The following is a 13,381-nucleotide window of genomic DNA, read 5'->3' as shown; positions in this document are numbered from 1 at the left end:
CCCGAAGCTCGCTCTAACCATCGATCCTGACGCTGATGTCGACAGGGTGTTCATATAGACAAACAGCATCTGATATAGCCCAAGTTTCGGCTTTCGTTGCTGATATCACCACGATCCAATGCTTTTTCGATGTTGATAGAGGCTTGACAACTGCCGTTTTTGTAGTCTCCAGTGTGTCAGCGGCGTCCACGTAAGACAGGTCATAGGCTGGGGTGGATAGCTGTCTGGCTCTGGCCTTGCTTCTTCAGTGATTCCGCTTGAGTCCATGCTCCGAGGAAGGGGAAGTATTTCAATGACAGCTACCGACTCTAAAGGTGGCGGCACGTCTTGGCTCCAATGGAGGCAAGTACGGAGTCGTATCTGAACAGTTCCCACGATTTTCTGGCGCAGGATGGACGCTATTAGCCCGATCTCTTGAGTCTCGTGATGTGCTTGCATTTTCTCTTCTAGAATGTTATGGCCGCATTCCGCACTCCGCCGGTAGAACGTAGAAGGGTATTCCCATTTTGAAACAAGAAAGACTCAGCGCCCGTTCTTTCGCCTTCTGGGTTCCTAGACGCCAATTCTCTGCCTCTCCCAGTGCTTCCGAACGCGCCGCATGCCATATTCTCAATATTTCATCATTGTGATGGCGTCTGTCGCATCTCCTACATGCAAAATCGCATGTGCCGCTAGTTTCCTTTTTTTCACGTCCTTGTGTTGTAACGCTACCTAATGAGGGTGGGATTTCTCACACCTACTCACCCAACTTCCTGCACTTTTGCCTATGGGCTGCTTCTTCATATACAACACGAAAAACCCAAAGCGAATCGGCTGTTTTCCTCACCTACGAGTAATGGTACCTATTCCAACTGCAATTAAGCAAATGTGCCACAAGCTGTGTTGTCCTTGGCACGTTGAGAAAGAAGACTCGTACTGCGACTACGACATAGCCTGTGTTTCTGGCTAACATTGCAGTGCCTCTAACAGTGTTAACGGTCTTGATGATAAACCTCGTTATATTTGTTCTAAAACCTGGGATAACCCCTGCCCGTTCTTGGAGCTTACAACTCAGACGCTTTCCACCAGATCTTGAAACTGCATGACCGCCGGCGCAAGCGATCAATCTCGGCCCACGGCTGCAGCCCCTGTCATTTACGCCGCTGTGCCCGGTCAGAAAAATCCTGCCACTTTCGGCTGGACCGGGGTAGACAATGTGACAGACTGGCTCTCTTCGTATGCACCTCGTTGTACGATAAATGTGAGCCCATACAACCTGACCCCGACGCATTCCCGCGCCGTTTCCTTCCAACTAACCTTACAGTATGCTCTTCTGTACACGCACAAAGTGGCTATGCCTGTTCTTCATCCGTCTCTTTCTTTAGCTGCCGACGCTTTGTCTTCTTGCGCTTTCAAATGCACTGCTCAGAAACAAATTCAAGCCAAAGCAATCTAACGGACCTATGCACCTAGCTAGTTCCAATGACCCCTCGTCCTTCTTTCGCTCTGTGAGCAGGCTCTAGCTGATAATCGATCGAGCCTCAGCACTGGCCGCACATAAACAGGACGTTGATATTCGCCTGGCTGGTTCCCACTGCGCCTCCCGATCTTTGCTTTCTCTCGCGACTAGCACCAGGTGGAATTCCACCTATTTACGAAATCGATACGCGTACTGGATATGTAACTCTGAAGGCCGTGAACTTCTTGTGAATGCTTCCCCGTCAGAAGATTTTAGATACGCTGCACTTCTCGTTCCGTCCGCAATAGAGTGCTTCCCTGCCCGCTTCAGATAGAAGCCGCGATCTTGTGCTTAACTGCAAAAGGTTAGAGGCATTCACTTCCTTCTGCGAGTAATGTGGCGAGATTCAGTGCTGCTTCGACGATAGTAGCAGGGAAATCGACGCCGCCTATTGTCACATAAACCTAAACAGGTAGCTCAGGAAAGGTTTATAGAATATTTACGTGCGATTTTTATGCACAATTCATGGACAGCATCTACCCTTGTTGTCATACTGTCCTTTTTGTTTGTTGTGTACATACCATCCACAGTCAACCCGTTTGAAATCCCTGAATAATAGATTAAAAGAGAAACGCTGAATATTTTATTGGGTGTAAGCCCCGAATATTCAAGGTATAACGGCGCCACCTCTTCAACGAGTACAAAAGAAAACAAGGAACACAGACAATGAAAAGCGTTGCCGTTAAACTGGTACTCTTTATCCTCCTCGTTTAAGAAGTCGCGCTTTTATACATTGCATCATGCAGGACCAACTGGCCCAACATTTGACGTTACTGAGGCCCGAAGACGTCACCTGAGCCGAGCAGGAAGGCCACTCGTATATAAACGCGCACAGTTTACGAGACGTATACAGAATTCCTAAGGTATGATTCGTGACTTTCATTACTGGGTCCGAACTTCCATTAGTTTTGAACCAGTCATTTGCACTTATGTTTCGTCTTTGCGTGTTTCTTCAAGCTGTTCCAAGTGCAAATGCGTTGTCACCATGGTGGTCTTTCATTGCGCTCTAGTCCGCAGTCCTTCTTAACAAGAGGTTACGCACGCTTACAGCAGGAGTTGAATGCGACTTACGACGCAAAAGGCGGCCAGCAAGGTCACGGTGAACGCAGTTTCGCACAGGCACATTTTTTCACCAGTACTCTGAAGCTTGATCCCTGAAATAAAGAAAGAAAGAAAACTCCAACGACTCCCTCTGTTCTCGCCTCACTCACTGCAACAGCAGTAAGAAAATATATATATATATATCGCAGCTACAATGCCACTCATCCATTCACCTTTGGGTCGAAGCTTTGTTGAAGCACTATATAAATACTTAAATACTATCCAGGGAGTAAAACGCTTGCTTGGGCTAGTTGGTTCATGCTTGAATTAGTAAAGGCAAGGCACAAAAGACCAGGACTCAAGAAGAACACAAACGACAGGACCGGCCCACTCGGGCTTGAGTATTTGGCATACGCGCCTAGCGTGCCCAGAAGATGGTTCCAAGACGCCGAAGATGGACTGAACTGGTGCCTTTGGAAGTACAGCCTATCTTCGGCATCTTGGAACCATCTTCTGGGGACGTCAGGCGCGTATGCAAAATATTCAAGTCCAAGTGGCACCGGTCCTTTCGTTTGTGTTCTTCTTGAATCCTGGTCTTCTGCGCCTTGCCTTTACTACTTGTCCAGGGAGAAATGTTGCGTGCAAATGTTCCTTTTCGTTCGGAAAAGCACTGAGGACCAGTTCACAATTTCTCCTGTTACAGATTTTTGTGTCATTTGGCTTCTCGAGAACTAGCACGTTACAGTTCCTCTTCTGCACAGTGTTCTGCAGCACAGCAATTGCCTGAGTATATGTCGAAACGCCTAGATGCTGAGATCCCACTAAGTGACCCACGTTAACCGTGCGACCACGGATTAGATTAACTGAAGGATTGACCTAGTTTTTTTACACCAGCTGCGGGACCGGCCTGCTGTTTATTTTACCAAGCGTTAGATCAGCCTACCTCGCTGTTACACTGTCCAGTAACGGCGCCCTCCTCTAGCGAGTAACTAACCAAGCAAACGCCCCAAACCACGTGGAGGAATTCACAGAAAGCCATCCTTTAATCAATACCTTGATGCGCTTGAAGGCGTAAGACCTGAGGGGAATTCATAGAAAGCCTTGCTTTTAGAAAGGACCCTATGCGTGTGAACGTGTACAATTATTATGGTAAGATTAATTAGGTATTCTGCTGTTTCATTTCGTAATGCCGTACAAAACAAACACTGTGACTGTCACACCCGTATCTTTGTGACAGATTAGAATATGCGCAAATTCGTCAAATACTATTCAGAAAAGCTATTCAGCAGTCATCATAATCCAGGAGGATGTTTAAGCAGCAGTAATTGACCGTGTCAAGTTGAATGAACACAGACACCCAAGAGCGCGTACCAGATTCTCGGTCACATCTTGTGGCTTGTGCAATAAACACATGGACGAGAAGGAAAGGCATGGGGCGCGATCGGAGACATTTTGTTCGATACGCGTTCTGTTCAGTTGCTGCAACGTCACAAAGTTGCAGTATGCAAAATTTGTGACAGCGGGGCGGAGAGAGCAGCCAATCAGGATGCGGTGACCTCCCCGGAAGTTTACCTCCGTCGTTTGTCGTTTGCTTGCAAACAGTATACTACAAAGCCAAATGTTTCTCGTCTTCCAATTGAATGAAATGTTTAACTGAAAAAAAATGTATTTTTTTCTCGTCTTCCAATTGAATGAAATGTTTAACTAAAAAAAATGTATTTTTTCTTCTCAAGCCAAAACACGTTTTCAAATAGTAGTACGTGTGGCTACTGCAATTTATAGCTATTAGGTTCTTTGTGTCGTCCCTAGGTGGTGTCGCGCACAGCGAGAAGGAAAAAGAAAAAAAAACGACGGGAAGAGTGGCGCACTTTTCAAGAGGCAGTGACAACATCCCAGTGGCTCGCTGGCACCGATGATGTTGTCAATTTCTCTGTACAACCAACGAATTACTTGTATCGAGAAACAAAAACGACGCCGGAATTCACTTTCTGCCATTTCTTCAAACGCGTTTCGCACCGCCACCCGCTCTCCTCCTTCCTCTAGAAACGCCAGCGCAACAACCTAAGTTTCCAACGGAAGCGCCATTTTCTAGAATTAAACTATGGATTGGATTCAAACGTGCCATTCCGCAGCCGGAAAGGCCGCCTGTTGGATCCAATCCAATCCACCAGACGCGCCATGCGAAGCCGTATGATCGCTCCAAACTTCTCAACTCCCGTCGCGTTCGGACGAAATGCTCGATGGGCGGATGATTGACAGGAGCGTGTCGTCATTTTGACGTCACCAAAAACGGGATAGCGCCCCGCGGCTGGCGACGCCGGCGCGGAGTAGGCCAATCGCGCGCGCCGGTAACCCAACGAACGCACCGAACAACCATCTCCGATCGCACCCATGGAAGACACATTTCCTTCTCGTGCGTGCGGTTATTGCGTAACTCAAAGTATGAATTGTTAGCAGCTCGCAAAGCTTTTACTTCTGCTGCTTTGTCGGTCACATAGAGTGCCCGCTCTTTTTTAACATATCACTACCTAATATATGAACTACTTCTCTCTTTTCCATTGATAGTTGTGGGAGCTGTGGCGAAAGGAGGGAGGGGGGGCGTTAAGCTGTATAAAGGTATCTATAAAAGCGAGTCCTTCCCAAAGACAGGTCGCTTTGTTGAAGCAAGGTGTTATTAATTATGTTGGTTGGTCGCTAGCGCCACCACTACAGGGCTAAGCGCCGTGCACGATATACGACTAGAGTTGGAGAAAGATGAGAAAGATGCTCGCCAATTGATAGTGGCTGTGTGCTGACAGAAGCTCAAATAATTTCTTTGCGTGTACCCTAGCAAGTGGATCACCTAAGAAAGGAGCATCTCTGGCTGGCGCCAACGCTTCAGCACTGATGATCTCTGCTAGCCTCTCTTGCTCCGTGAAGCTCTTACCCTACAATGTCCCTAACATCAGCCAGAAGTATCAGCGCACATAAGATTACGCCTTCCCATTAAAGGGAAGCTGAAAGCTTTTCCAGAAAAAATGAGTGAAGGGCCGTACGTCGTGATTTTTAACCCTCTGCATTCGAATATCGCATCGAAATTATCAGCGTTTCAAGATACAGAGCAGAAAGATACCATTGCCGATGTTCAATCGCCTTTTGCGCACGCCACCATGGGAGGTATGTAGATTTTTAAACGGCTTAGAGCGGACTCCTTCTTTCACGTTCAATGAAATCCTGACTGTAATCGCTCGCCCTGGACGAGACTCGCGTAACATAATCAGAGGAGGAAATAACCGCATGTCTACTCACCGGTAATGGCAGAAGTAGTAGTAGAACCTTCCTGACTGGTGCACCGCACTTGAACCGCCTTCGGTCGTTGTCTTCGTCCGCACGAGCTTCACGTGAGCTCGCCACAACGCTGCCACCTACAGTGAAAGTATTTCTTATCTAATGTTTCCATCATAAATTATATTTGTTAATTTTTGCGCTAAATCATAGTCAAAGCTATCCTGCTAAATCCCACAAGAAATTCTGACAATCATCATAGTGCCGAAAAATTTTGTTATAAAACTTATTCGTTTGAACCGGGTTTCGTTTCGGTACCAAGAATGTGGGTGCGTCATGACGGCAAGATATACAGGCTCGGCCTATTCCTGCGTTTGAGGCATCTTGTAAACATGGCCGCATTAGGACAATACGCATGGAACATAGTTGTTCATTAAAAGGAAACTTTGTTTGTGCAGCTCATAGTTAAAAGAAATTGCGGCTAAGCTCATCTCGCCATGTCTGTCGATGGCAATGCCGTTAGCATTCGAACAATGTTGCGAGTGAGTGAGTAAAAACTTTATTGAATATAAATAAAATAAGGCGCAATCCTTGGGGCCCCACTGGCACAAGCGGCTCGCTGGGCCTGGTCCAGAAGAGCTAATTGGCTCTCACGAGCCTCGTACTGATCAACTAGGTCAAACCGAGCAATGTATCTCACTGCCTATTCCTCATTAGCGGATATCGGAGTAATATGGGGCTGTCTGTGTCAGGAGGCCTCCAGGGACCCTACCATGCGATGTGTTTTAGTGTGGGCGTGTCTGTGCACCACGAGCACTCGTCACTGAACCTCGTGGGGTGTATTCTGCGTAGGCGGTGCAGGTTAGAGTATGTATTCATCTGAAAACGATGCCAGTCGCGCTCCTTTTTGCTGTTTAAATCTGAGTGAGGATGTCCAAGTCATCTCCACTCCTGCCTTTGCTGTAGGAGGAAGTCCGGAGAATTCGGTGCAAGGTCGTCGCTAGGCTATGCCATTGCGCCGACGTTTAATCCTCGAGCTACCAAGGCCTGCCCTCTTGTTTCCTGCCATTCTGTGGAGTATTTCTGAATTCACGTTTATTTACCATCTGTAGTTCTGTTATTACGGTATCCTCTCACTTTGCTATCACACTTGCTTGCCAAGGTCTCGTATCGGCACGGCGGTGCGACTACGATTTTATGACGATGGAATGACAAAGAAGCAATGACGTCGATGGAAAGACACAGAAAGTACAACGACGACACGAGGGCAACGTGATGACCGCGAGGGCATGACGTCGATGGCGTTGCGACTTCAGTACGTCGAAAACGGGATGACGAAGCTGGATTGGTGACATGACATTACCGCGAAGGCATGGCGACGATGACATGAATACGAATGCGTGATAACGACTGTCTGGCGCCGAATGACGAAGAAGGATTGCCGTCGATCGACCAGCGAACGTAGCGTGACGACGACCGCACGACGACAATGGCCTAGCCTTGCTGAAGTGACGAGGATTGCAAAGCGACAGCGTGACGACTACCGCACGACGACTGTTGTGTGAAAACGATAGCGAGCCCACGACGTCACTATGGGAATCCCGTGGCTAAGGTAGAATAGGACGACAGAACGACGCCGATGTCACCCGACGACGTCATCAAAATGACGACTACTGTATGGCGGCAACACAATGACGACGATGGCAGGTGATGACAATGGGATGAAGAGGAGTGTATGACGTCAACGACAAGATGACGAAGGAATGACGAGAGTCGTATGACGAAGCTCCAGTGACGACGACGGCACCACCCCGCCAGCATGACGACAGCGCTATGACTGAGCAAGAATGATACGGGCTGTCTAGCGACGACGCGATAACAGCCACGGTATGACAACCGTAGTATAGTTACGATTGAATAGCGACAGCATGATTACGATAGATGGCGCTTCAGAGATTTCTAGAAGCGAGCGATATTCTCCGAAAATATCGAGCAAAGTGCTTAAGTTTGATGGCGCATTCTATCTTTTTCTGTTACCTCACTTCGGCCAATACAATGCTTGGTTTTTTGTACCTTTGTAGCAACTTGAGGGTGTCTACCTTGTCTCTCACTGCTTTAGTTATATTTAGGTGCGGGATAGCGTAGGTGATTCAACTAATGATGAAAGAGCGGACGTAGGTTCGCCTAAGTAGGTTCACCTCCTTCATCCCCGCGTTTTTTATTGGTATCCTCTTGAGAAGCCTGAAAGTTTGGTTGGTCAAAAAATGATATTGGAGAGAATGAATATATGTGTATAAAAGTATAATGAAAAGCTAATACGTCACAAATGAAACCTAGAATGCAGAAAGCAAAAAAATAAAGGACAGCAGACCATCCTTTCCTTCCGCTATGAACTTATTGGCTGCAACAGCAGCATACTCCCACAGTGACTACAACTACTTCATTCTCGATTGCCGGCTGCTTGCTCGAATAATCTGGTTAATCCACAACAGGTAACTCAAAAGACAGAGAGTCAAGAAACCGGAAAGGCCCGGGGATTAACCAGAAGGAAAAACTAAAGCTTGGATCTTACACTGGGGAGAGAGGAGAGGGAGGTGACGAGTAAGAAAACCAGAGTGCGGTAAAGGGAGCACAGGCACACAAACACAGCCGCCAACTCAGACCGCGCAAGACCACTTGTAGCTCTACAAACATCAGTTGAGGCTACATATGCTTGTGCAAGCTGTCATCCTCGCCTTCGGCTGCTGTGGCTTGTAAAGTCGGCATTCTCAAATAATTTCCTCTGTTGACAGTTTTATTGCGCTAGTGAATATATAAGGACACTCAAGGCGCACTTCCGCCGTTGTCGTCGCCGTGAGGCACCGTATAAAGTACAAGGGCGATAACACCGGGGTCGCATGCCGTATGTTGTAAATGCGAGTAAAAGCCTGCGAGGGTGAGCCGAAGTCAGTCGCTTGATCTCACCCGCGCAAGGGAGGAAGGCGGGAAGGAAGAAGGCCGTCTTTCACCGCGGGCAATGAACCAGGGGTATGGGGGAAAGGGGGGAAAGGGCAGGGTTATACTCCGGTGGCGGCTGTGCTTGGCGTGGCTGAGCGCAACAACGCGGACCCTATCTCTAACGAAGCAGCTACGCGCTCCGGTTTCGGTATCTCGTTTATTGGTTAGCTAAAATCGTTTATGAATTTCTAAGCAAACTGAACCACCGGCCCTACCGGTGACAGGACTGTCAATGCCATTTGAAAATGGAAATATCCTAATACGGTTAAAAAAACCGCTGGAGTTTACCTTTAAACTATAAGAAATACGTGCAGCTTCAGTGACGTCCACTAAATCATATATTGGTGGGTTGAAAATGTAATGTTTTGCGAAGGGCTCCTAGTGCACACTTGCAAGCTAGATGGTGCCAGCTGAGGCGCATCTCTCGGCCTTATTTCAAATAAATAATTTCTCTTTCAAACAGGGGGCAGCCAGCGCATCGCGGTTCCGGGCTCCTCGACGAAGCAGTGCGCTGGCTGCCCGCTGCTGGCTGACGTAAGCAGAACTTGACGGCCGCAGCTTTGCGGTCGTCGCAGTTTCGGTTTCCCGCACTAAAATAGCAAGAAACTTGTCGTGCCATAGTTTCACGGGTAGCCGCATATTTCCAGATGAAAAAGTTGATGTCACTTGTACAGAAGCTCCCTACAATATACCATTTACGATGAGCCCGTTGAAAGGTTAATTAATAATTTCTGGGTTGTTAGTGACTAATAGCCCGCTATCAGCCGCCACTTCTCGGTCGCCGCCATCGATGACGGCATGTCTCCGAAATAACGGTTATCGTATTTGAAAATGGCTATATTTATATATTACTCAAGGCCTTCGGGTAAAGGTCATGTAAAAAGAATATATAAGGGTAATCATTATGTTGGGCTTCAGTTCATATTTCTTAAAGCGGTATAATAACTTTTGAACATGAAACGCCATTTACCGACAGTTTCCAATGCGCCACACTCCTTGCCTGTGGTCTCACTGAGTCGTGAACGAGCTTTCATCGGAAAACACGACGCGTTGCCAGTCGACCATGGTGTGCAGCCCTCGCAGATCCTTCGCAAACTGCAGGCGTTTGGATTTGCTTTCTTCACGACGAAGCCGTTATCCGCTGGCGATGCGCCTCTTCAACCTAGCTCCAACAGTCCTCTCCCAGCGTCACTTATATTAAGCCAAGCATGTGCTTCAGCTTAAGATGCATCTCTGAAAACGGGGGCTGCTGTATCTCTAGAACTGTGGCCCGCGGACTCAATACTGCTGCAGCTACAATGGCCCTACCTAGTATCTCCGTAATTGCCCGAGTGCGACGCCTGTGTGTAGGGTCCTTTAAGCGGCGTTGCTTTCTGAAAGCTTGTGTTATCCCATTCACTATTCAGAGTAGTATTCCTCTCTTTGACGGAAGATCCCGCTGGTGTTTTACGCTACTGATAAGTTATTGATTGAAAGCTTTGCGAGCATGAGGAAATCATTCACCCTTCAGTTTGTTGTACACCAACATCTAGGTTGCTACCATTACGGCTAAAGTCCAGTCACTGTGGTTCACTTTAGGAGCATCCAGTAGGGATTAGGCTTTGGAGTGCTTCCTCCTTTGGCAGACCGGTATGTTAGTTTACCGTTATGTAGTTGATGACTATCCCAAATATTGCAGTTCCGCAAATTAGTATGCAACTATGCTAAGTAAGGATGGTAGTATTATCGGGCGTTCAAACTCGTAAAAATTAACTCACTAGATTAAAGGGACACTAAACTGAAAATGATTTCTTCTGCATCAGTAAATTACCGTTCTACAGCACCATAACACCACTCTTACAACGATAAGACGTTTGGTAAGCCAGAAAAAGCGCAAGAACGAAATACGGGTCGCGACGCCTACTTTATGTTCCCGCACGTGGGGGCTGTGACGTCTTGGATTTTGATGGCATCTTCTAGGGCCTACTAATTATATATAGCGGTACAGATTTACTACAGTCTGTTCTAAAGGAAGCAAATATTAAACATGGCAAGTTTCGGGAACCTTTATTCAGCCAACGCGGCCCAAATGCGAAAACATACTTTGGAATCCCTGACGTCACGCTGACGTACCGGCGCTTGGGTTTCGGCGCAAAATTCAAATACTGATACTTGTACCTTCATCATACTACTATTTTGAAATGACTGCCTGCAGGGCTCTGAAAGAATGCTTCATTAGTCAAAACTGATTTATTGTTTCGCTTTTGTGTCCCTTTAACAAGCATGGTGTCAAGCGCGTGCGAGCACACATGAACACACCTCACTCGAGGACCACGCAAACTGCTTCGAACCGCTGTAGTAAGGATGCCCGGCAACAGCAGCGAGCGAACAGGCCTTCCTGTGACCTCTCACTTCAAGGTGAACTAAAAGGCGAAAGCACAGCGTACACGAAGCTATCAGGACTCGGTGGGCTTTGTAGATCGTATATCGCTTTCAAGATAGCGATAGCGATAGCGATAGTGCTTCCGCGGCGGAGTGTGAGTGCGCCATATCCAGCAGCCGCCGGAGGATAACGCCGCCAGCACTCCCCCCCCCCCCCCCTTTCATCTAACCTCCCGGTGTCTTGCGCCCGTCAGAAAACGGCGCGCTTCCTCCCAGCTTTCCTTCCTTAGGCGCGAGAGATTGAGTCGCTATCGTCGGCTCACCCTCGTACGCTTTCACTCGCACATACGACATGTGGCTCGTGGCGGCGGTGTTATCGCTCTTGGATTATATGGAACATCACGGCAACGGCGACGACGATGGCAGAAATGCACCTGGACGGTGCATATGAGTGCCATGATAGAAGCGAGCCTAGTGAAGCAGCCCTGTGCTTAGCTCTATCTATGCATTGCTCTACCGCTCTTTCCCTCGCATAGCAACAATCTACTTACAGGATTAAGAGCACGCTGTTTTTAACCCTGTTTTATATGGCAACTAGCGCTTTCGGACGCGATATAGAATTTATACAGCACATAAGTACGTCCGTGTTTGCCCAGTGCAATACCATCGAAGTCGAGCCAGTACCGCTTCACGAAGTTATTATGCAGGACAAATGCTACACACATGGTTAGCGACAATGTTAAGCTATGGCCACGCATACCGCTCTGACGACTTCGCTAGGCAGTGACGGACAACCATTTTTGGTTCGTTTTTCTCCGAAAGTGCATTAACCAAGCTAATTTGTCTTAACTGAAGAGCTTGCTGCGGTTGTAGTATTTTTTTAATCCTCATAGTAGCAGAAGGTGCCTAGCATTGAGTTATCTTAATAGTTTTACACTGTGCTAATTCTGAAAGCTCTATGGGCGTTGCGCGCTTGTATACTTTATTTATTTCATTACCCGCAGCGCAAATCGGTATTAAATTAGCGAGGGGAGGGGGAGGAATACAAGTCAGGACACAATGCAGGGAAAGGAAACGCGATGGGCCAAACCTGTTCTTCAAGGTGTTTATAAAGCAAACTACCACCGGTCGCTACCTCAACCCCACATCCGTGAACTCTGCTTCGCAAAAGAGGTTCTTTTGTCGGCTCTCTTGTTCGTCGGGCGAAAAACGTGGGCACAACAGCGCGAGACCACATGGTGGACAATGCACATGTGCGGGGAGAACTGACAGCTCTTGGATACCCTAGTACTTCATTGACTCCGTAGTGCGCCAACTGGCTCGCGCAGTACCCACCCAGCCTGGACCCCCCAAAAAACGGGCTTCGATACCGTACGTCTCCGGCATAAGAGATACCCTTGTACGCGTCCTGCGGTCATATGACGTGCAGACTCCGCATGTTCCCTCCCAGAAACTTAGACATGAGCTCGTGCATTTGAAAGACCCTTTGGAAAAGGACAGCTGCCCAGGCGGTGCGAAAGCGTGAAATGATGCGATGATGCGAAAGCGTGAAATGTCCCATTGAGCGAAGAAGGCGTCCTCTGTATTAGCGAAATGGCACTTAAATTTCCATTGGATGCGACGCCACGTCACAACCTCATTTCGACGGAGCAGATACGGCGTTGCGACGTTGCGGGGCGAGAAGGGTTGCTGTCGACGAGGCAGTCACGTGACGCTCACTTGCGGGTTCCGCTGTCTCGCTCTCTCTCTCCCTCTCTCTCTTTCTCAGTTAAGCAACTACGCGTGCCTGTTGGTCTTGTTGGCCGCTGCAGCTTCCTAAGTCTATCGTCGAGCACCACATCGGTGGCATGTCGCATCCTCGATTTATCAGCAATATCGTCCAAATATTTTTTTTTTCTAGAGACAACATGATAACGTAGAAGCATTACAAAAAAATAACTCGCACTAAATTAGTCGAAAAATTCGATGACACACCCCGACGGAACACTCAGCCGTGTTTAATTGATCTTTAATACTTTCGCCTTCACAACTCCCATAACGTGCTCCGGGTCGTAGTATGTTTAAGCAGGTCGCCTACTACAATCTTAACGCATCATGCGACGTCTTGCCGCAGAAACGATGTTCCACATCGGCCATCCCGGAGGTAAGCTCTATGCAGGCTGACACTCCGGTGCTTAGATCTCGTACACGTATAATATTGGAGAATAGGTATGGCAAATT

The 13,381-nt window shown here is 47.8% G+C and overlaps 1 protein-coding gene across 3 annotated transcripts in view; it reads right to left on the bottom strand.

The window, feature by feature from the left end:
- Positions 1–5,940, bottom strand: part of LOC139061095 (uncharacterized) — a 28,358-nt gene extending 22,418 nt beyond the window's left edge. For all 3 annotated transcript variants that reach the window (XM_070540620.1, XM_070540618.1, XM_070540622.1), the window contains exons 1-2: positions 5,828–5,940; positions 2,570–2,652 (exon numbers count right to left, since the gene is read on the bottom strand). In XM_070540620.1, coding sequence (XP_070396721.1) covers positions 2,570–2,623 — 54 coding nt within the window. In that variant the 5' untranslated portion in view covers positions 2,624–2,652; positions 5,828–5,940. The remainder of the gene's footprint in view (positions 1–2,569; positions 2,653–5,827) is intronic.
- Between the last annotated feature and the right edge of the window lie 7,441 nt (positions 5,941–13,381).

This window comes from Dermacentor albipictus, chromosome 6 (assembly GCF_038994185.2).
Source record: "Dermacentor albipictus isolate Rhodes 1998 colony chromosome 6, USDA_Dalb.pri_finalv2, whole genome shotgun sequence".
NCBI lineage: Eukaryota > Metazoa > Arthropoda > Arachnida > Ixodida > Ixodidae > Dermacentor > Dermacentor albipictus.
Note: the sequence above shows the minus strand (reverse complement) of the source record. Positions and strands in the feature narration are given on the sequence as shown.